At 48.9% G+C, this 24,139-nt stretch overlaps 1 protein-coding gene across 2 annotated transcripts in view; it reads right to left on the reverse strand.

The window, feature by feature from the left end:
• Positions 1-1,106: 1,106 nt before the first annotated feature.
• The window catches only part of BSG (basigin (Ok blood group)), a 39,384-nt gene continuing 16,351 nt past the window's right edge, over positions 1,107-24,139 (reverse strand). For both annotated transcript variants that reach the window (XM_087703301.1, XM_087703300.1), the window contains 7 exons: positions 14,733-14,892; positions 13,551-13,639; positions 12,036-12,172; positions 9,844-10,120; positions 4,833-4,857; positions 3,672-3,741; positions 1,107-2,234 (listed from right to left, as the gene is read on the reverse strand). In XM_087703301.1, coding sequence (XP_087559427.1) covers positions 3,684-3,741; positions 4,833-4,857; positions 9,844-10,120; positions 12,036-12,172; positions 13,551-13,639; positions 14,733-14,892 — 746 coding nt within the window. In that variant the 3' untranslated portion in view covers positions 1,107-2,234; positions 3,672-3,683. The remainder of the gene's footprint in view (positions 2,235-3,671; positions 3,742-4,832; positions 4,858-9,843; positions 10,121-12,035; positions 12,173-13,550; positions 13,640-14,732; positions 14,893-24,139) is intronic.

Genomic DNA, 24,139 nt, shown 5'->3' on the forward strand with positions numbered 1-24,139 from the left:
GGACTTGTAGGGACAGAGCTTGTATTTATTTCAGGAGTTAGGGAAGAGGGCTGGACTACTGCAAGGCACAATTTGCAGGGCTCCCTTCAGAGCCTCGCCATAAATTGCCACGGGGACGTCACTTAGCAAGACGAGTCCAGTGCTTGTTTCGAAGTGATAGCAGCAGCCACTGGGAGGCTACAAGGTGCAAATCACAACACCGGCAAATATAGGTAGCCCTCAACTTACCACAGTTCACTTAATCACCGTTCAGTTGCAACCGCACTGAAAAATGTGACTTATGACCAGTGATGGTGTTCGGCCGGTTCGGACCGGTTCAGAGCGACCTGCTCGATGGGTCTATGCCATCCTGTTTAGCCACGTTTCCGCATGCGCGAGCAGTTTCAGTACGCGGCGAACCAGTGGCAAAATTATGTGAAACCCACCTCTGCTTGTAACCGTTTTTCGGAGTTATGACCTTTGCAGCATCCCAACGATCATGTAAAATTGAGGCGCTTGTCGATTGGTTCGTAGTTATGACCGTTGCTGTGCCCCAAGATGTTTTGCAACCTCCGGATAATAAGCAGAGTCAATGGGGAGGCCAGATTCACTTAGCAACCTGGTTATTAACTTCTCAGCTGCAGTGCTTCAGTTAACAACCGTGGCAAGAAAGGTCACAAAATGGGGGTAAAACTCACCTAACAAATGCCCCACTTAACAGAAATTTTGGGCTGCAGCAATTGTGGTTGTAAGCAGAGGACTACCTATACCTTTAAGGCAGTGTTTCTCAACCTTGGCCACTTGAAGATGTCTGGACTTCAAGTCCCAGAATTCCCCAGCCAGCATTCGCTGGCTGGGGAATTCTGGGACTTGAAGTCCAGACATCTTCAAGTGGCCAAGGTTGAGAAACACTGCTTTAAGGGTCCCCATACACAGCAGCAACTCAATACCTCCTTCCTTTGCCTGCCCTTCCGTATCAACCTCTGTCTCAGCCTCACCTGTCTGCAAGGTTAACCCTTTTGAGCAGGGTTTCCCAACACTGTCAACTTTTAAGACGCCTGGACTTCAACTCCCAGAATTCCCCAGTCAGCACCCCAAAAAAAAAGAAAAGAAAGAAGAAACAAGAATAGGGAAAGAAACCAAAACAACCGAGTCTTGTTTTATTGAGAAAAAGCTTGGCTTATTTAAAACAATAACCTCTTCCAACAGTAACCAAAACAAAGGTGAGCCCAACAAGCCATAAGAACGTTCTCCGCCTTGGCAGAGGCCAACGGGTGTTGGGACAAGATGGAGAAGCTGCGTGGGACTTAAGAGTTATGTCCTGGCTCGTCCTTCGGCCTCTGTGACTAATTGCGATCTAAAATGTCACGCGACTGAAAAGACACACCACCAGATAAGCTGGGAAGACAACCCTACATAACATAAGGGAGCTTGGGACTCTCCCCTCCCTTCTGGCTTGATGCTCAGATGTCACCGAGGTAGGAGGGGGGCGCAGGAGAAAAGTCACTGTCCTTGTCTTTGTCTTCCGAGCAATTATGGCACCATCGTTGTGTGTGTGTGTGCTTGAGTGCACAAGACGGGTCTTCAGGGAGAGCCCCAAAGGGTTCAAGTGGCTGGAGAGAGGAATGGCAAAAGGTGGCTTCCGGGCTTCGAGAAGCCAAACACAAGCAGCGCGCAACCCCTTGTTTCGTGGTATCTTCGCTAATGGATTTGGAGAAGATTGGGGAGTTTCTGGTCCAGGGAGACCAAGTAAGGAAGAGAAGGGGTGGGGAGCTCTTCTACTGGCCGAACCTATTCAGGGCTGAAGCATTGCCCTTCCTAAAGTTGAAGGTGACTTAAAAACTCTGGATTGCTTCACGCTACCACATCATTCCATTGGGACTAATTTAATAACTTCCCCCTATGGTTTGCTACTAAAAAAGAGAGAGAGAGAGATAAGAGAAAGAACAGGACATTCTTGAGTCAGGGATGATGGCTCTTTTCTTAAACTAACTGGCAACATTTTCTTGAAATGTAATTTCCCCGTGCCTTCCGTTTTCCTTTCCCCAACTCTCAAGATTCAGCAGTGAGGACGAGGAGAAAAAACTTTATATGCGGTTAAAATGTAAAAGGCTAAAAGATCTCTCACTGATTTTCTGTTTTCCTTTTCTTTTTTATAAAAAGGATGCAAGGATGTTCTAGAAATATTCTTGGTTTTACAGCAGGAAAGTGTCAGAATAAACATCTAAGCCGACTGCTTAGATCTCACATGGCACCTGAGAGAGGGGGGGGGGGGGAGGGAGGGAAGAGAGAGAGAGAGAGAGAATATAGAGAATTAGGTTCAACTAACACATTATATTGTTGGTGTTTACACACACCCACACCCAGAGTTAAGGGCAAATCCAACTATCCCAACCCCAGCTAAGGATGACTTCAAAGCACAGCATGAAAAGAATGCCAGCTGGGAAGTATGCGAGACTTCATATGCACTAAAGGAAGCCGACTGGGAGAAAAGAGTTTTAAAAATTTTGAATGGTGACCACTCTCTTACATGGAGAGGTTCTGGGTAGCACCGATTGTGGGATCAATACATCACATTCATTGTTGTGGCCCGTCAGCAGAGCTGGCAGAAGATTCGGAGAATGTGGAGGTTGGGGAGGAACCTGGGCCAGGCCTGGAGCCTGGGGAAGACTCTGATGAGAGCTCTGTGTCGGAGGCAGAGAGGGGGCCATGGCTGTATGCCAGTTAATAGCTGCCTTTGGAGTCAGACATCACTGAGGCAGAAGAACAGCTGGAGCCTGTTACCAGTGTGCGCATGCGCAGAGTCGCCAGACGAAGGGAACAGCTAAGGAACAAGGGTCAACTTGGGAGTAGGGCCACAGGTGGACGATGAATGGCCCCTCCCAGGGGAAATAAAAGAGGAGTGAAAGGGGAGTGGAGTTTGCAGGAGACAATTAGTTCGCTAATTGGTTCCTGACTCTCCCAGACTCCTTGCCACAGTTTGCAGATCTCGGCCTGGCAGCTCTCCAAGCCAGGTAAGGTCTGTGACTGTAAATCCTCCTTTGAAAGACTTTGCTGGCTGTGAATGAGCAGAATTCACAGTCAATTAATAAAAGAGGTTTTTGTCAGGACCAGGAGTTTGCTTCATGCTCTTGGGAAGCCCCGCTCAGAACAGTCATATACAAACAGAGCAAAACCCATTCTCTTTTTTAACACTGATGATGTTACCTAGTTGGGTAATGAACAGAGATGGTACTCTGCCGGTTCAGACCAGTTTGCCCGAACAGGAGGCGGAAATCGCTGATGGCTCTGCCCACCTGCCCCAGCTCTATCACCTCCCAGTTAGGCATGTTTTCAAGCCAAAGCACATGCGCGGAAGGCTGGGTGCATGTGTGGATAAAGAGGGTTGGAAAGGACTCCAGAGGTCTTCTGCTCAAATGGTTGCCCAATCTCTTCTTGAGTGCTAATGGGAGCACCCACAACTTCTAGGGGAAAGCTATCCCACTGATTAATTCTTTTGTCGTGACCAGTCAGGACGATGACATTCCCTGACCAAGAAAGAGGCCGACTCTCTTCTCTGTTACTGTGCTTTTCTTAAAGCAAATCCAGAATTTCAAGAATGGTTTTTCTTTTCATCTCTGGACAGCGGATGAAACCGGGGCATCTTGGGGGGGGCTTCCCCTGCCCTTGCTCAGCCCTCCCAGAAATCCTACCTTGCTGCGGGCTTAATTTGCATTCCTCTGGCGCACATTCTTGTCCGTGTTGTTTGCAGTGTTGCCTTTCCTGGGAACCAAGAGGAAAAGTCGGTCAGTTCCAGACCTTAAGGATGATCTGTGTCAAACTCTAAACTAGACCAGCAAGTAGGCAGAGTCGAGGACCTATTGTTCTGACTCAGCCTTCGCCAGTAGTGGTAAAATGTTTACTTCCAAGTAAAACACCCCCCCCCCTTTTGTAACAGGGCAGTAATGGTCTTTTATTTACAGGGATAAACAAAAAATCAAACGTAATTAGTTCCAACAAAGCCAAAAAATCCCAATTGCTTGCAGTATACTACAAAAACAAATGGTTGTGTGCGACAACTGGCCACTCCCAAACTCCTTACTATTTATTTCCCAGCCAGGGAGGGGCTGGCTAGCGTCTACGTCTGCTTTTCCCTGAGAGCCGGCTTATTGCTTTCCACTGTTCTCCTCTCCCTTCCTCTCTATGCATATGTGCATCTGAGATGGGCCCCATCTGTTCCTCCCACTCACTGAGCTCAGGCCCCGAAGACAGCTGCCTCTCCACTTGTGGGAGGACGGAAGGCCCCAGCTCTGCCTGATGCGGTTTCCTTATCAGAGCCTTCCAAAGTCTCCTTCCACCTCCTTCCCGTCTGACTCTGCAGCTATCTCTACTGGCAGCCGAAGGGCCACAACACCCATGCTGATACTTGATACATACACACACACACACCAATTAGAAAGCTCTCCCTGTCACATACCCCCCTGATCAGAGACCGCAGGCAGCCCCATATTCCTCAAAGTTAAAGCCAGTGTCTCTGTCTCTCTACCTTGACAGATATGTGGACTTTAGTCTCCAGAATTTCCCCACCAGCTGTGAGCTATGCTGAGATTTCAAGACAGACAATTTTAACCGGTCTTCCTCAGCCTTGGCCGCTTGAAGATGTGTGGACTTCAACTCCTAGAATTCCCCAGCCAGCCATGCATCTGGCTTAACTCTGGTTCTGGCAGGCAGGAGGCAGCTCCCTGCAGCGTCTTCATGCCTGCTCGGGTCATTGCAGTTGGGCGCATCCAGCTGGTTGTCTAATTTCCCACCCACAAGTGGCCTCAAGAGGCGATTTGCCAGGAAGGGGGAGAAAAACGGTTCTTTATACTTACAGGGGTGCAGAGCCTCCATCGTCATCTTTGAGCAAAGGAAGAGGAGAGGAAAAGAAAAAACACAGAAGTCAGCAAAAGGATTTCGGTGAATAGGCAAATCATACTTTGTCACATTTATTTATGTACTTATTTATATTTCCTATTTCTAAACTGCTGAGTTTCTGCAGAGAAGGGCTTCCTCCTTCATCCCAAATGATCTTCTTTTGTCCTATCTATCTATCTATCTATCTATCTATCTATCTATCTATCTATCTATCTATCTATCTATCTATCTATCTATCTATCTATCTATCCATCCATCCATCCATCCATCCATCCATCCATCCATCCATCCATCCATCCATCCATCCATCCATCCACCTAATCATCTAACAATTACTTTGTACGATCTATTGATGGTTCATTAGCAATAGCAATAGCAGTTAGACTTATATACCGCTTCATAGGGCTTTCAGCCCTCTCTAAGCGGTTTACAGAGTCAGCATATCGCCCCCACAGTCTGGGTCCTCATTTCACCCACCTCGGAAGGATGGAAGGCTGAGTCAACCTTGAGCCGGTGAGATTAGAACCGCTGAACTGCAGATAACAGCCAGCTGAAGTGGCCTGCAGTACTGCACCCTAACCACTGCGCCACCTCGGCTCTTTAATTGTTCCTTTGTTCTATTTATCTATCAATCATCTCATCTATCGTCTATTTGTCAAAAAAAAAATCCCCAGCTTTTAAGACTGCTACTATTGAGGAACAGGCTCCACCACACTCACATGTCGACCTTCATTTATTTACATCCCACCCTCCTTATTTTTATACATTCTGTTTTCCCCACAACAACCCTATGAGGTGGCTTGGACTGAGAGAGAGAGGGACTGGCCCAAAGTCACCCAGCTGACTTTCCTACCCAACGTGAGACCAGGAATACACAGTCACCTGGTGATTGGCCCCAAGTTACCCAGCTGGTTTTTGCGCCTAAGGTGGGACTAGAACTCATGGTCTCCCAGTTTCTAGCCAGGTGTCTTCAGCACTAGACAAACTAGCACAAGGGTACTACGATCATATACAGATGACAAGATAACCAGGGCAAGGGGTGGCTTTAGTTTGGACTTCCTCCACTTACCACAAAGGGTTAACATGCAGCAGCAAGAAGGAATTGAATTCAAAGTTAATGCAGCATGTACGCTATATTTACAAGCTTTTAAGCCAGAGTTACTCAACCTTAGGCACTTTTAAGCTATCTGGACTTCAACTCCCAGAACTCCCCAGTCACCATGCTGGTTGGGGAATTCTGGGAGATGAAGTCCAGACAACTTTAAGTACCTACGGTTGAGAAAAACTGTTTTAAGCCAATTGAGAAACCTTCCTATCCTCTTAGGACAGCGGTCTCCAACCTTTCTGGCTCTGGTGGTCCAGCCCGACGTGGGGGATGGGAAGAGCTTTGTGTGAGTGGTGGGTGTTTGCACGCTCGCCCACCACTTGAGCTGCCCAGTTCCAAATGGGTCATAACCCAGTAGTGGACTGCAGCCTGAGGGTTGGGGATCCCTGCTGTAAGACAGAAGTAGGGAACTATGGTTTCTTTATGATTTCTGGACTTCAACTCCCAGAATTCCTGAGCCAGCCATTCTTGTTGGCTGAGGAATACTGGGAGTTAAAGTCCACAAGTCCTAAAGGGGCCATAGTTCCCCACCCAAGATTTTCCCTTTCCCTTCACTCAATTCGAAGCATTGCTGCACACACCTCGTACAAATGAAGCAGGGTTTTAACTAAGTTTATAAGGGTGAAGAAAGCCAGGAATATCTTGCCGCTTGCCAAGAAAAATATAAAGGAGAATGATTTAAATCTCCACAGCAAAAAAAAAAAGCATGGTTTTAAAAGGAAAGAAGAGTGAGTAGGGGGTGGCACAGGAAGGGATGCTGAATTCATTATTTAGATAGAAGCATTTAGGCATCTCAGGTATTTAAAGGAAAATATTTTTAAATAATGCAAACAAGTGGAGGGGGAAAACAGTGAGAAGAATATTCCCTCAGAGAAGAAATAAATCAAAATGTTAGATGCTGACATTGGCTGAGAGACTTCTCCAGGGACTTAAAAACATTCCTACCAATTGATTTATGCAGCAGAACTGTTGTTTTTCCACCTCATAGAGGCAAGGAACAAGGGGAGCAGATAAAGTCTCACTCAGCAATGTTTCCACGGTGCCTAACACCACTGCAGTTGCCACGATCTGAGTGAGATTAATTTCCTTTTCACTCCAATGGTGTGGAATCCAAGCCAAGATTAGCATAATTAGGCAACCAGAGTCCCTCGCAAAACCAGCTGGGAGGTGGGCGAATCTACAGGAGCCTCTTAAGGCAGGGGTCCCTAATCCCCGGCCCACAGACTGGCACTGGGCCGCGGCATGCCAGAAACTGAGCCGTGCAAACAAGAGAAGTTCCATCCGCAGAATACAGGCAGCACACGAAACCATGCCCCCTCTGGCCCGTGGCCCAAAAGCTTGGGGGGGGGGCGTTGTCTTAAGGCATCTCAACCCTAGAGAATCTGACCCCTTACCACGCGTCTTAAAATTGCCGAGGTTGAGAAACATTGCCATGCATCTTTCACCCCAGTTTCAATTCCTCCCACTGAAAATTACGGGGAGTCCTCGGTTCATGACCACTTCTTCAGCAGTTGTTCAAAGTTGTGACACTGCTGAACAAATGGTACTTAAGACCAGTCCTTCAGGTTGTGGCTGACTTTTGCTTAATGATGGCAACAGCAACTGCTGGGATGGCTGTCGCTAAGTGAAAATGTCACGCTTTATACCACCACATCATTTAACGACAGAAATTCTGGACCATGAATTACCATGATTAAGTGAGGAAAACCTCTTTATAGGCACCAAGAATCTTCAGTAATTAAGGTTTTGCTCAAAATACCACTTGGGAGGATGTCAGCCCTTCCTCCACTCACATACGGTGGTCTCTGTACTCGACTGTTTCAAAACCAGTTGAATTTGGCATTTGATGCATCGTTCGTTTAGTATCCAAAGTGCTTCGATAGGAAGAGGGGAACAGCCACGGAGAATGGACAGGAAGTCGGCTATGCTGGGAAGATTGCTGCAAAAGGAAGTGGGGGACAGCCGCAGAGGGTGGACAGGAAGTCGCTGACATAGGAAAAGGGACAGACAGGAAGTCCTTCCCAGCCAAAACAAGGGGTCATGTGGAAAGTCACGTGGTCTGTTTGGTACTAGCGGCAACTCGCAAAGCTTTCCTGACCTGCTCCCGAGTTGCCATAGGCGGGGGGGGGTGGGGTTTGGGAAATTGTGCCTGCCAGCTGCACCAAGGAATTCAGACCTCACTCAAAACAAAATACATCCTAGCTGTGAAGTCAAGGCCATCTCCACGGAGACCCACAATGGCCAGAGGGAGTGACTTCTATGACCTGCGAAATTGCTTCGAAATTGTTTCGTTGGGGAATGCGAGAGGGGGGAACAGAGTCAGAGGGAAGGCGCAAACTGGGTGAAGTCAGAGTTGTTCGACATGGCACTCCTAATAAACAACTGGATTTTTCTTGCTAAATAGCTAGGGCCATGATGGCGAACCTATGACACGTGTGCCAGAAGTGGCACACAGAGCCATCTCTCCGGGCACGCGAGCTGTTGCCTATTGTTCTTCCGGGATCCAGCCTTCCCGGGAACGTCAGAAGCCAGAAGAGCAGCTGCCCGGTGCGCATGCACCTGGTCTTTTGGTTTCTGGCACAAATGCATATGCCGAAGACCAGATGGCCGGTCTGCATGCATGCGCCCTAATCCGGAAGATCATCCTCCCAATGTGTGCATGCGCAACAGGCAAGCTGCTCTTCTGGTTTTCGCCACACACATGCACCGGAAACTGGAAGAGCAGCTGCGCAAGTATGCACACCGGATGGCTGCTTTTCTGGTTACCGTGCATGTGTGCACATGCTCCCATATCGGCACTTGGTGCCGAAAAGGTTCACCAACACTGGGCATGGGGCTCCTGCTTTTATTAGGGCATTGGCCAGAACCTTGACAACTCGTTTTTAGCACTTGTCCCAGAATCAATTAACAATTGCACTTATATACCGCTTTATAGTGCTGTTACAGCTCTCTCTAAGCGGTTGACAGCGTCAGCCCCCCCTCCCCCCCAAAAACAATCTGGATCCTCGTTTTACCCACCTTGGAAAGACGGAAGTCCAAGTCAACCTTGAGCCTGGTGGGATTCGAACTGCCAAATTGCAGGCAGCCGATAGTCAGCAGAAGTAACCTGCAGTACTGCACTCTGACCACTGTGCCACCACGGCTCTTTAGTACCACTATATTATAATATTATATTATGGTAATAGTATTATTATTATTAATCTCCTCCGCCTTGCCCTTGTTAGGAATATAATTCTAACGGTTGGGTTGGCAATATATAAATCATATAGCAATGCTATATCTGTTTCTTTAAATCATACTGTAAAATGTGATTGGTTGCTGTTTTTCCTCTATCGGCATAAGAGGGAGCCAGAATGACTGTTAGCTCCCTCTGTTTGTTAGATGCTGGGCTGATCTGATCCGAGTGTTTTGGTAGCTGGCTGTTAGAAAGTGCTGTGAGCTATTGTAAGTTTTGCAACTGTTAGCAAACCTTGATTACTGGACTGATTATATGTTACTGGACTATGTTATTTGGATTATCCCTTAACTGAAAGACGTTGATGACTGACTATCTTATCCGTGTATGACTTGGACTGTTTGATGGACTCTGATACCTCTATTTCCACGAAAGTAAAAGCCTATTTAAACTGCAGTGTCTCTGTATGCTGGTTTGTGTGTTCTCCAACACAACTCTCACAACGCTTCTCTGAACGTACTCGCTCTCCCAACGGGGAGCTTATCTAACAAGCAGAAGTAGCCTGCAGTACCGCACTCTGACCATTGCGCCGCCATGGCTTTTTAATACCACTATATTATAATATATTATGGTAATAGTATTATTATTATTATTAATCTCCTCCCCCTTGCCCATTCCAGCACCTTACCCTCAGAAATATCGTTGGGCTTTCTTCTCTTCTCGTAGATGAAGATGATTGTGACCAGGACCAGCACCTCCGCTACAATCCCCAGGAATGGCCACAGAGCAGCCAGCCGGCTCCGCACCCTCAGGGTCACCTCTGCACTATCGGTGCCTATTTCATTGGTGCCGTTGCACACGTAATTCCCGGGGTCCTTCTCCAGGTGCAACAAAATGATCCGAAGATCTGTCTTGGAGCCGTTGGATTGGATGTAAAATCTTTCATCAGTGCCATTGGCAATAGGCTGGAGGACAAGAAAGAACTACAGGTAAGTCCTCCACCCATGCCACAAACGAGCCCAAAACTTGGCAAGGAGTCTCGGAGAGTCACAAACCAATTAAGCGAACTAAATGTCTCCTGCAAACTCCACTCCACCTTAGCTCCTCTTTTATTTCCTCTGGGAGGGGCCATTCATCGTTCACCTGTGGCCTTACCCCCAAGTTGACCCCCGTTCTTTAGCTGTTCCCTTTGTCTAGCAACTCTGCGCATGCACACACTGGGAACAGGCTCCAGCTGTTCATCTGCCTCAGTGATGTCTGACTCCGAAGACTGCTGGTAACTGTCAGATGGCCCTGGCCCCTTCTCTGTCTCTGACACAGAACCCTCATCAGAGCCTTCCCCAGACTCCGGGACTGGCCCATCTTCCTCCCCAACCTCCTCACTGTACGAAACTGCTGCCAGCTCTGCTGGCGGGCCACAACACTACCTATAGCAATAGCAGTAGACTTATATACCGCTTCATAGGCCTTTCAGGCCTCTCTAAGCGGTTTACAGAGAGTCAGCATATTGCCCCCAACAATCTGGGTCCTCATTTTACCCACCTCGGAAGGATGGAAGGCTGAGTCAACCCTGAGCCGGTGAGATTTGAACCGCTGACCTGCTGATCTAGCAGTAGCCTGCAGTGCTGCATTTAACCACTGCGCCACCTTGGCTCTTATATATTCTTGAAGACGACTCATAGTGTCAAAAGGAACCATTTCCACACAACGTCCAATGCAGTCTGGGACACCAAAATAGAAAATCCCACTGAGGAAGCTTCCTTATGACTAATCAGATCACCACCTCATCCAGCTCAGTCTCTTACCTCACGTGAGCATATGCATTTGATAAATATTTTTTTGCCCCTCACCCCTCAGGCCTTCTGAAAGAGTGTCAACTGGCATAAGGGTGCAAGAGCGACGTGCAACCATGGGAGGTGGCTTCTGGCATGCAAACTATGTAGTTTGTGTTGAGGCTTGTGACATGTAAACCATGGGGGCAGTTTGTGACCCTCCACCTTTTTTTTAACCTTTGGTTTAATCCTGTTTTCGGAATATATTGATGAAAAATGGCTGCATACAGGTAGTCCTTGGCTTATGACCGCAGTTGAACCTCAAATTTCCATTGCTAAGCAAGACAGTTAAGTGAGCTTTGCCCTGTTTGATAACTTTTTTGCCACAGTTGTTAAGTGGCCCACTGCAGTTGTTGAATTAGTAGCACGGTTGTTAAATGAATCATTGACTCTGCTTGTCAGAAGGTTGCAAAAGATGATCACATGACCCCAGAGCACCACAATTGTTCTGTCAGGAAATTTCTCCTCGGTTCTAAGTTGCTTCTCTCCTTGATTAGTTTCCACCCATTGCTTCTGGTTCTACCCTCAGGTTCCTTGGAGAATAGGTTGACTCCCTCTTCTTTGTGGCAGCCCCTGAGATATAGGAAGACTGCTATCATGTCTCCCCTAGTCCTTCTTTTCATTAAACTAGACAAGCCCACTTCCTGCAACCGTTCTTTATATGTTTTAGCCTCCAGTCCCCTAATCCTCTTTGCTGCTCTTCTCTGCACCCTTTCTAGCGTCTCCGCATCTTTTCTACATCATGGCAATCAAAACGGAACGCAGCATTCCAAGGGTGGCCTTACCAAGGCCTTATAAAGTGGTATTACCGCAGCATGTGAATGGCTGTAAGTTGAGAACTCCCTGGTTTCAAATGAGTTTTTCTTTTTACAAGCAAGCATGTTGATCTCTCTTCAATATGCCTTCTGTGAAGCAAGCCCCCCCCCCCCACCAAAAAAAACAAAACTGGAAAAGTTGACTCTTAACATGGTTTCTCCATAGGCAGCCGGGACACCTACTGGGGAGGAAGCGAGGGGAATCCTGGGTTCGTGGCAGGAAAGGCACTCACCTGAGGCACCTGGTCTACCACCTTGTACCAAGTCCACTGGGTAACATAAGGGTAAGAATTGCTTTTGCAACTCAGCGTTACGGAGTCTCCTTCGCTTCCGTGCTCCGTCTTCTTATAGGCCACCACATTGGGAGCAACTGCAACAGGAGATCAGAAAAGCCAGTAGGTCACGATCAGTTCAAAGAGGGGTCACAGGAGAGGCTGATCAAGCAAACACTCCTGCCTATAACCTCTCATCCATCATAAGCAGGCCTTGGCAGCAGATTTCTTTGCTAGGTCTGGGAGTTAGTTATTGGGGGACGGATGTGCACAAGGCTGGGAAAACACAGGAAGTTCATTTAGCAATAGCACTTAAGACATATACCATTTCACTGTGCTTTGCAGGCCTCTTAAGTGGTTTACAGTCAGCCTCTTGCTCCCAACAATCTGGGTCCTCATTTCACCAAAGGTTGGAAGGCGGAGTCAACCTTTAGCTAGACAGGATCGAACCTCTGGCAGTCGGCAGAATTTGCCTGTCATGCTGCATTCTAACTAGCTGGTTATCATATCATAACCTCCCCCAATTTAGCATCCTTGGGGTGTATTCAGTTACGAATCCCACAATTTCAGTATGGGAATTGCAATCCGATTTAACTAGAGCAGGGTTTCCCCAACTCTGGTGACTTTAAGATGCATGGACTTCAAGTCTCAGCTCCCATAGGTGGCTGGGGAATTCTGGGAATTGAAGTCCATGCGTTGCCACGGTTGAGAAAACCTGACCTAGAGGATACCAGGCTTGTCTACATCAACGGAAACTAACTTCCACAAGCTTGCTTGCTAAACCTGGAACTGTTTGGATTTCCTGGAGACAAAATACTTTTAGGTGATGACAAATGGGCAGTACTAGCACTAGTACTTAGGCTTATATACCACTTCACAGTGTGTTATATCTCAAAATGGTCTACGAAGTCAGCATACGGCTCCCAACAATCTGGGACTTCATTTTACCAACCTTGGAAGGATGGAAGGCTGAGTCAACCTTGCATTGGTCAGGATCGAACGCCTGGCAGTAGGCAGAGTCACCCTGCAATACTGTATTCTCACCACTGTGCCACCACAGTCCGTCCTTCCTTTCTGCTCCCCGCATCCCACTTAGCTCTTAAGACTTATATACCACTTCACAGTGCTTTACAACCCTAAGCGGTTTACAGAGTTAGTATATGGCCCCCACCAATCTGGGACCTCATTTTACCGATCTCAGAAGGTTGGAAGGCTGAGTCAACTTTAAGCTGGTCAGGATCGAACTGCTGGCAGTGAGTTAGCCTGCAATACTGCATTCTAACTGCCCTGCACCATCAGGGCTCCTTTCTTTCTCAGACTAGAGAGGCAGCTAGGGGAGCCCATGAGCAGCGGCTCGTTCCACATGGATTTGACAACACAAAGTCCCTCTCCTCTATGTAGAGTTTCACCAATGGAAAGAGGAAAGAGGAAAGAGAGAGAGAAAAAGCAGAGGACTAAAGCACCCACAACAGTTACCTTTCACAAGCACCGTTCCTTTTGTGAGGGGACTGGTGTCAAAGATGCAGTGGTACTCTCCCGAGCTTTCGTAGTTCACTTTGGGGATCCTAGGATTCAAAAACACACACACAAACACACATCAGCAGGTGACAAGGAGAATACACAAAGCCATCACAGCAGGAGAACTGGGAATGGATATTGGAAACTGCAACTTCCCTCAGCAAACATAACGGTCACGGAGTAAGAGGAGCTACATTCCAGCATTATCCAGGAGAAAAAAATAACCACTAGGAAATGCTGGATTAGATTTCCTATCAAAGGGTACGAGGCACACCTAAAGCTGAGCCACCCCCTCCCAACTGCATTTCCCCGTTTCTGTGTTACGCCTGAGTGCCACGTTGTTCTCGAGTGAAGAATACCCACCTATTCCCACCTCCTCTCTAATTTAGAACGAAGCTAATACTGGCCAACATTTAAGCACCAGAGGTTTTTGTGCAGTGACAGTCAGCTAAGAATTATATTTTTTGCAGGCAAAGCATTTCGGGCTTGTTGTTAAGCTAATGCATACAATTCATTACTCCCTTCCCCACACCTATTAGCAAGATGCTGGGGGGAAATGGTTATTAACTTCCTTTAGTTCTAAGGACAGAGTATACTCCGCTGCATACTCCCTAGGAAATAATCTCCGTTAAAATAATTTACTTCCCAGTGAAATAAAAACACTTTTTTTGTTGACTTTGGGGAAAAAATGATTCCACCGAACATTGTTATGTGAGCCAAACAAGCTGTGAAGTTTCCTCATTTTGCATTCGGAGGAAATATTCTATTTGGAGAGGTTGCTGATCTGAGAAACATATTTTGTAAAAAAAGTTTTTTATTTTCTTTCAATATACAACTCAAGGCGATGCACATACAAATATTTCTTCCTTCTGCTCTTCCTTTCTCCACCACAACCCTGTGAGAAAGGGTTAGGATGAGAAAGTGTGACTGGCCAAAGTCACCCTGCCAGTATTTCATGCCTCAGGTGGCACTAGAACTCAGTGTCTTCTGGTGGTTGGCCCAAAGTCACCCAGCTGGCTTTCATGCCTAAGGCAGGACTAGAACTCGAGTGTCTCCTGGTTTCTAAGCCAACACCTAAACCGTTACACCAAACTGGTTCTGACCATTAAGCCATGTATGCTTTACTTTAAAGTCACCTACATGTAGGAGGTAAAATCCAGAGCGGTGGTATTGGAATCAAGCTTTGTCTCCCCTTTCATCCAGTAATTGCCTTTGATAGGTGTTGATGCTTCACTTATGTTACATGAAATGATCACATTTGAGCCAGCAGTTACTTCAGGAGAGGTTGAAATTTTGGCCCCTGGTTGTTAAGAAGAAAACGAAAGTTAGGTTAGGATGTCATGGGCATGACAGCAAGTTTTAAGAACACCTCTTAAAAGAAGGAAAGAACCCTGGGTTTTGACACAGAATTCGGTCCCCTGCATGCCTGAGAAAAAGCAGCTTGGTTGCAGAACAGTAACTGCATTTAACTTCTATCATTAAAATCAAGCTTCTGAGGTTTTAAACAAATGTGGTCAGTTGTACAAGTTATGAAACACCAGGAAGTTAGCATCCATATAAACTATCTGAGGGATTTGAAGGGAAAGAGATTAGGAAGCAGAGGTAACAATAATTTCTAAAGCAGCACATCACCTTCTAAGCACATCATTATTCTAATGTTATCTAATAACAAACACAACTACTGGGATAAATAAAATAGTGTATCTATGCATACAGACCTATTGAACGGTTCAAAACATTCTGGGTGCTTTATTTGTGATTTTGGAGTCAATGTATTTGCTTTGTTGTTTCTTCTGCTTAAATACGAGTGCATTTTCTTCTCCATTCTGAACAATCGCTAGAGAGAAACATCTAGCTCTATTCTCATTCATTCATTCATTCATTCATTTTCTCTCTCTTTCATTTCAGTAAAGGAATATGTTGATGAAAAATGGCTGTATACAGGTAGTCCTCAACTCACGATCACAGTTGAACCTCAAATTTCCATTGCTAAGCAAGACAGTTAAGTGAGTTTTGCCCCATTTGATAACCTTTTTTGCCACAGTTGTTAAGTGGATCACTGCAGGTGTTGAATTAGTAACACGGTGGTTAAATGAATCATTGCTTGTCAGAAGGTCGCAAAAGATGATCACATGACCCTCCAGAGCACTGCAAGGGACAAATACATGCCAGTTGCCAAGCATCCAAATTTTGATCATGTGACCATGGGAATGCAGCAATGGTCGTGAGACAAATGTCATATCATTTTTTCCAATGTCATCTTAACTTCAAAAGGTAAGCCAAGGGCTACCTGTAGTTCAATTTTAGGCCAGGAGCAGAAATTGCATTAAGGATTTTAAGCCAGTCCAAGAAGAGAAATAAAGGCAGCAATCTGTGATGTCGCCCCCAATTTAACCCAAGCTCAACCACAGAGACTGTGGAAGCTCCACATTTCCTATAGGCATATTTGCCTGCCTAGGAAAATCCTGAGCCTACATGAGAGTTACAAGTTTTCATAGTGGCAGAAGAGAGTGTACAGGTCGTATGCAACCTGCGAGCACATTTGAGCCCCACATTTCTGTTGCTCAGTGAGACAATTGTTAATTGAGTTTCCCCCTATTTTACAACCTTTCTTGCTGAGTCAATCTGATTGACACTTGTTGACTCAATCACTGCCAGTTGTTAAGTGAATAACATGGTTGTTAAGTGAATCTGGCTTCTCCTTTGACTTTGTTTGTGAGAACGTATCAAAAGGGGACACCACAACCGTCATCAAAATGAACCACTTGCCAAAGGTCTTCATTTTGATCACATGATTATGGGGAGGCTGCAATGGCCGTGTAAGCGTGAAAAATGCTCACGTCACCTTTTTTTCAGTGCCGCTGCAACTTTGAACGGTTACAAGTCGAAGACTACCTGTATTAGCCTTCACTTGCCATGAAGGAGAATTTCTTACCTGATGAGGTAGAGATGAGATGAGTCACAAAGTCATAATTGGCATAGTTATTTACTTGGCATTTCTTTTAGAGAGAAAAAAATTGCACCCTATAGTTCGTATGCACAGAGTACCCAAAAAGACCATTGGTTCTTACCTGAAGGGTCCTTCTCTGCACACTGCGGGAGAGTCCAAGAATGGGTTATTATCACAGTCTGCTTGCCCTGGACTGAGAAGTCTTTTCCCTGGCCACGCCTCCTGCGTGGTCACGTCTCTCCAGAAAAAATGGAAGTAGTCAAGTCCGTGAGGATGTCGCAATAAGGTAGAGTACAAGACCGTGAAGGTGTCCTGCTAAGAGACAAGATCAAGTCCAGAGGACACATAAGTCACAATTCAGAAACACTAGAAGATGGCACTATCACCCCCGGGACAGCTGGGTGGGTTGGACTCTCCCGCAGTGTGCAGAGAAGGACCCTTCAGGTAAGAACCAATGGTCTTTCTCCTGCACACTGCTCAGAGAGTCCAAGAATGGGACATACCCAAGTTACTGCCCATCAGGGCGGGTAGAAGAGCTGTCCCGGGTCACATCCGTCTGAACCACCGCCTGTAACACCCTCCTGCCAAAGGCCGCCTCAGCGGAGGCGAAGGCATCCAGCTTGTAGTGCCTGACGAACGGGGAAGGTGAAGACCATGCTGCCGCCCGACAGATCTCCTCGATTGAGGCCTGGGCAGCCCAGGCTGCGGAGGTGGCGGCACTTCTTGTTGAGTGGGCCGTGATATTTCAAGGGACCGTCTTGGCCAGACTTTCATAAGCGGAGGCGATGCAAGCCCTGAGCCAGCGCCCCACGGTGGAAGAGGAGACCTTCTTGCCCAGAGAGCCAGGTTGAAAGGAGATGAACAAGGCCTCAGACTGCCGAAACTCCGACGTTCGATGAAGGTAGGTCTTCAGGGCTCGCCTAACGTCCAAGGTATGCCACGAGCGCTCCCGAGGATGGGAAGGACGGGGACAGAAGCTAGGGAGAATGACCTCCTGTGTTCTATGAAAAAGTGAATTGACCTTCGGAATGAAAGAGGGATCAAGTCGCAAGACGACCCTGTCGGGATGGACGATGCAGAGGTCCTGACGCATCGACAGGGCCGCCAGCTCGGAGATGCGACGTGCCGATGTGATAGCAATCAAAAAGGCTGTCTTCAGCGTCAGATGGCGAAGAGAAATAGAGCTGATAGGCTCGAAGGGTGGTGCAGTGAGTGCCTGGAGTACTACGGACAGCTGCCATGAAGGATAACGGTGGACGGTGGGTGGGTGTAGATTCGAGGCGCCTTTTAAAAAGATGCGCACCTTGGGGACCTTGCCTAGGGTTAGCGAAGAATCCCCAGCCCAAACAGTAGCCAAGGCAGCAACCTGGCGACGTAGAGTGTTGGGGGACAAACCTCTGTCCAGACCCCCCTGCAGAAAGTCCAAAACGCGCTTCACGGGCGCAGTGACGGGGTTCAAAAGTCGTTCCTCGCACCACTTGGCAAAGGAGACCCACGTGGCGTCATAAATCCTCGTCGTGGAGGGACGACGAGCAGCTTGAATGGTACGTATTACCTCATCCGAAAAACCTTCGCTCCTTAACAGGTCCCTTTCAAGTGCCAGGCGGCCAACTGTAACCACTGGGGGTCGGGATGTACGACTGCCCCCTGGCGAAGGGAGACCAGATCCGGAGGAAGGCGCCATGGAGGAGACACCGACAGGCTGACTAGGTCGGCAAACCATGATCTCCGGGGCCAATGGGGGGCCACGAGAATCACCTCTGCTTCCTCCTCCATGATCTTGGAGATTACCTGTGGTAGAAGTGGAAGCGGCGGGAAGGCATATAGCAGGCCTGGGGGCCAGTGGCACCGCAAAGCGTCCGTCCCTTCTGCCCCCTGAGTCTGGAAGCGGGAGAGAAACCTCGACAGTTGAGCGTTCTCTTTGGAGGCAAACAGGTCCATCTGGGGTAGACCGAACCTGACGGTCAGACGGCGGAAGAGGGCGGGATCGAGTTGCCACTCGGCCGGGTCGATGGTTTTCCTGCTGAGCCAGTCCGCGCGGGTGTTGTCTACTCCCGAGATGTGGTCTGAGCGGATGGACTCCAGATGGCGCTCCGCCCAGCGACCTAGGGCTTCCGCTTCCATCATCAGACGTTTTGACCTGGTGCCACCCTGGCGGTTGATGTGCGCCTTGGTGGCCACGTTGTCCGTCATCAGCAAGACGTGTCGTCGACGGACCTCTCGGTGGAAGTGACGGAGGGCTAACCTCGCTGCCCTCAGCTCCAGTAGATTGATGTTGCAGCGGGATTCCGATGCGGACCACCTCCCCTGAACCACGAGGTGGCCCAGGTGCGCTCCCCAGCCGGAGAGACTGGCGTCGGTGGTGACGACCACCCGGACGGGTTCCTTGAAGAGGTGCCCCTTGCGTATTGCCGGTGACGTCCACCATCGGAGAGACCTCTTCACCAGAGGAGGAACGGTGATTAACAGGCTTGAGTTGCTCCTGTTGGCCCTCTGGTGGGGTAGAAGCAGCCACTGCAGGGTTCTTGAGTGCAGTCTGGCCCACGGAACGATCGACAGGCAGGAGATCATCTTCCCCAAAAGCTGAGACAGGAGAATCACCTGAGACTGCCTTGCCCGGATCACCTGGTGTGCAAGAGAGCGGAGGGCCTCTACTCTGTCTGGGGAAAGGAAGACCCTGCAACAGGAGGAATCTATCACCGCCCCCAGGTGAATGATTCTGGTGGAGGGGGAAAGATGGCTCTTTTCCAGATTTAGGGAGAACCCGTGGCTTCTGAGGGCTCTCATGGTTATGCGCAGGTCCCGTACGGCCTGCGGCCTGGACGACGACTGGAGGAGGATGTCGTCTAGGTAGCATTGGAGCCGTATGGGTCTGCGTCGGAGGTGCGCAGCCACCACCGCCAGAACCTTCGTGAAGGTCCTGGGGGCCGACGACAGGCCGAATGGGAGGGCCCGGTATTGGAAATGTCGGCCGGCGTAAAAGAAGCGTAGGAACCTCCTGTGCTGGGGGCGGATGGGGATATGGAGATACGCCTCCTTCAGGTCTATTGAAGTCAGGTAGTCCCCCTGGCGGATCCCCGCCAGGATGGATTGGAGGGACTGCATCTTGAACCTCCGGTAGGCGATGAACCGATTGAGGTTCTTGAGGTCCAAGATGGCCCTCCACCCCCCCGAGCTCTTGGGGACGAGAAAGAGAATGGAGTAATAACCCCTCCCCTCCTGCCCGGGGGGGACCTGCTCTATGGCGTTTATTTCCAGAAGGTGAAGAACCTCCTGATCCATCCGCTCCCTCTTTACGGGACAGAAAGGGGTAGGGCACCTGATGAAATTCCTGGGAGGGGGGGAAAGAAATTCCAGAGAGAGCCCCTCCCGGATGGTCTGAAGTACCCAGGCATCCTCCGCTGTCCGAGCCCAATGGGACGCAAACAGCTGGAGGCGCCCCCCTATAGGAGATGTCATCGGGGAGTCACTTTGACTTGCGAAAGGGCCTATTTGAGGCTCCGCCGCGGTTAAACCTGCGGAACCCGAACTGCTGCCCCCCTCTGTCGCGAAACGAGGCCCTCTCTTGCGCCCTCTCCCCTGACTGACCCGAGGACCGGTTTGTGGGATTGAAGGCGGTGGAGGTAGAAGGCTCTGAGGCACGAAAAGGCTGCCTCCTGCGAAAGCGAAAGGGCTTGCGGTCCTTCTTAGCAGTAGAGGGCAAGACCTTCCTCTTATCCTTGGATTCGATAAGAAATTTGTCTAGCACTTCTCCAAATAATTTGGCACCCTTGAAGGGCGCTGCGGCCAGCTTCCATTTATGTTTTTGGTCCGCCTGCCAATGGCGGAGCCAAATAAGTCTACGGGACGTTACGTTCGCCGCCAGAGCCCTGGACGCAAATTTGGTGGCGTTAAGAGAGGCGTCCGCGGCATACTGGGCGGCCGCAATGGTCTTGGAGACGTCCTGGTGAAGACGACCGTCTTCAAGAGGAAGCTTATACAGGAGTTCCCTCAGCCATATTACCACTGCCCTGTTGAAGAAAGAAGCGGATGAGGCCGCTCTAATGGCCCAGGCCGTCGCTAGGTGAATCTTGTGACAGGCCTTTTCCGCTTTCTTATCTTCCGCCTTGAGACCCTCAAGAAGGTCTGCAGGAAGGGGCGTGTTGGAAGTTAGGGCCGTGATGGGGGGGTCTACCTCCGGGAGTACCAGAAGGTTCTCCAGAGCCGGCTCCATGGTATACAACTGTTTATCCACCCCACTGGGGGAAGAAGAAGTGGCAGGCTGATCCCACTGGCGCTGAATTAAATCAAGGAATAGTTCAGGAATCGGGACCAGCTGTTGGTGAGAAGGAGGAAGTTTAAACATCGCCGCATTGGGGTTCGCCGGAGCGGCCCCAGCGGCAGGAGGAGCAGGGGTGGGCTTTATCCCCTCCCCAGTGGCCACCTTCACCTTCTGCAGAATAGATTTAAAGAGAGAAGGCTTGAAAAGCCCCGAGAAGGATGGGGCGTCAGCTGTGAGATCGTCCTCGTCATCTGATAATTGAAAGAGATCCTGGATCGGATCCTCAGGAGCTGAGGTCTCACTGACCACAGAGGATTCAATAGAGGGATGTCGCACCCGCTTTGGCGGAGGCGGCTCGGTAAGGGTGGATTTAGGGGGACCTGACACTGGGCGTTCACGCTTACGCATGGCAGCCTCCACAGCCCTAGCAATGGCCCTGTCCATCATCCTCTGCATGCTAGGAGAAAGCTCCGCCTCAGAGTCAGAATCCAAACCCATGTCCGGATCCGCTTGATCCCCCTGAATAGGAAGGGAAATATCCTGAGGAATGGTAATAGAATGAACCGCCGGCTCCTGCCCTTGGTCATAGGACCAGGAAGGAGAAGGTGAGGAAGGGGCCAAGGATCTGCCAGGGGACAAATCCTGTGATTCAACCTCCTCAGCCAACAGAGCTGCGGGATCCCTTCTGGGGGGAGGAGCCAAGGAAACCCCAGGGGTGGAGGAGAGGGAGTCTCTCTCCGCCAGGCGCCTGGCTTTCTCAAATTGTTTGTCAAGGGCCCTCTGGCGCCTCTCAGCATCCCTGGCCTCGGCCATAGAGGGAGTCTTGGGGGGTTTACCCTGACTGACCACCCGTGCCCTGCCTGAACCATCCTCCATAGCCTGGGGAGAACCCACGCTCGGAGCCTGAGGGGAACCCTGTCTACCAGCAAGGGAACCAGAGACAGAAGAATCCATGAGGAAACACACAGGTTGATCAGGCAATTGGCAGAAAGGGAACAGGGAACTCTGACAAACTGCTCTGCAAGAAAAAGGAACGAGAGAATTCATGAGAGAAGCACATCACAATGCAGAAGAATGCACAATGACAAGAGAATAATGCATCAGCAGAGCAGAGAGTGGGGAGAATACAGAATGTTGTAACCTAATAGGTTAACATTCAACTAGGCTCGAGCAGGAGCCACCCACAGCCAGCAATGAGGAGGGAAAAAAGGGGCCTCTCCTACTTCTTTTAAAAATATTGCCAATTTGCAGGCCAGGGGCCTACCTGCACTGAGGCTCAGGCCTGGAGCCCAAGAGCCAGGGCCGCGAGAACAATGAAGAGGATGGTCTGGGGGCAGTTGAGGGATGGGAAGAACCCCCGCTGATCCCACAACCATCCAGCGGCAGCCTAGTGAGACGGGGCTGAAGCGGAGGCCAAGGCCTTAAAAGGGCGCGAAACTCCCAGCCTTAAAAGGGCCTCCGCACAGCGTGAGGGGAAAGAGGAGAATGATCGTGAGCACGTGCGTCTGCTCAGCAGGCCCCGATCATCTCCGTGGCAGCCTCCCAAGCTTTTTTAGGGCCAAGGGCGAAAAAACCTCGAGAAAACAATAAAGGTGACCAAACGCAGCCCTGCTGCATTCCCTGAAGGCTTTGCCACCCGCTGTGCACTTTAAATAACAATCAGCGTTTTCTCCGAAGCCGGAGAAGCAACCCCCACCGTCTGCCTCCCAGCCTCAAAGAGGCTTCAAGCAGCAATCAGGCTGCTATTACAAGAGAAATGAAAGGAGAGGGAAAAAGAGGAAAGAATAAGGGGGAAAAGACAGAGAGTCCAAGTTAGGTAAAAAATAATTCAAAAAACCTGGAGCTCACATAGAAACAATCCGATCGGGCTGACTGAGAATTTTTTCTGGAGAGACGTGACCACGCAGGAGGCGTGGCCAGGGAAAAGACTTCTCAGTCCAGGGCAAGCAGACTGTGATAATAACCCATTCTTGGACTCTCTGAGCAGTGTGCAGGAGAAGGAACTATTTTTCATGCTTTGTTTCTTTTAGAATTTAATAAATTATAACCATCCTTTGAACTGCAAGCTAACAGTATGAAATGTAATCCCCCCTCCCCCCCTCCTCAAAAAAAGGCACTTCATCATCTAAACCAGAGGTATCTAAAACTTGGTAACTTTAAGACTTGTGGACTTCAACTCCCATGATTCCTCGGCCATCATGGCTGGCTGGGGAATTCTGGGAGTTGAAGTCCACAAGACGTAAAGTTGCTGAGTTTAGAGAGACTTGATCTAAGAGGTTTTGAGCACTGAAAGAAGTTTATCCAAGCTAACCGTCGTATTTAAACCACCATTTTCAAGAGAAATATACTGCCACGAATATCCCCCCTCCCCCCCCGCACATAATCAAGCCAACTCATCCAAGTTGGTTATTTCCCATGAGACAGGGCACAAGGTAAAAGACCCTCCTGAGACTTGCCTCCTAAAAAAATAAGCGTTTCCATTCATCAAGAATTATTTAATTTTGTTTTAAACCAGCCATCGATGGAACAAAGCCATTTATTTGCAAACTTCCTTCAGTTAAGGAACAGTTTCTCACACAGACACTCCTTCAAACATCTACAAGGGGAGCGGGGGTCTACTTGCAGAGGTCTTGAAGCATGGACCTAGTTCATATGTTGCACTGGCTAGGCTGGCTGGGCTGCACCATCACCTCATATGAACCAAGGGGCCTTCGTATCTCAGCCTCGGGAATGAGAAAGTCATTCCTGATCCTATTAAGGAATCCTTGATCAAGCTTTCAAGGGGCTTCAGGAGAATTTGAAAACCAAGAGTGAAAACGCTCTTGCGTGTTTATACGCTCTTGCGTATAAATCCAAAACCGAATGCAAGTTCAGCATTTTGGCCATTAGCTGTATCATTTTACACCCATCCCCCCCCCATTAAGAAATTTTAACTTGCAAGCTCTGCAAATGGAAGGATAACCGACTGGTTATCCCACAGCCAAGAAGAACTACTAAGCATAGGACACCTAAGTGGCCAAGAGAAAATTTGGCCTTTTTCAGACAACAGCTGCCCGTTACAACAAGCACAAATACAGTTTGGACTCTCTCCCCCCCCCCCCCCCCGCAAAATTGTGCTCCTTGTAAAGTGGGGAAGCAAAAACAAAAAAGCACAACCGCACAGATGCAGGAAGAAATATCAGAGCAGGAGGAAGGGGGGACCGGGGGGAAACTAGGTTTGGAAATGACTGGTGGAAGCAGCGCGAAGGCAACCTGGTCTCTGTTTCTAATGGGAATATTGGAGTGTGGGGGGGGGGGAGAAGGCTGATTCCTGTCGGGTTTACAAGGGTCGGGAAA

The sequence above is a fragment of the Thamnophis sirtalis genome, unplaced genomic scaffold, assembly GCF_051295495.1.
Source record: "Thamnophis sirtalis isolate CommonGarterSnake01/CBP01778 unplaced genomic scaffold, rThaSir2_p1.2 scaffold_1, whole genome shotgun sequence".
NCBI classification, from domain to species: domain Eukaryota; kingdom Metazoa; phylum Chordata; class Lepidosauria; order Squamata; family Natricidae; genus Thamnophis; species Thamnophis sirtalis.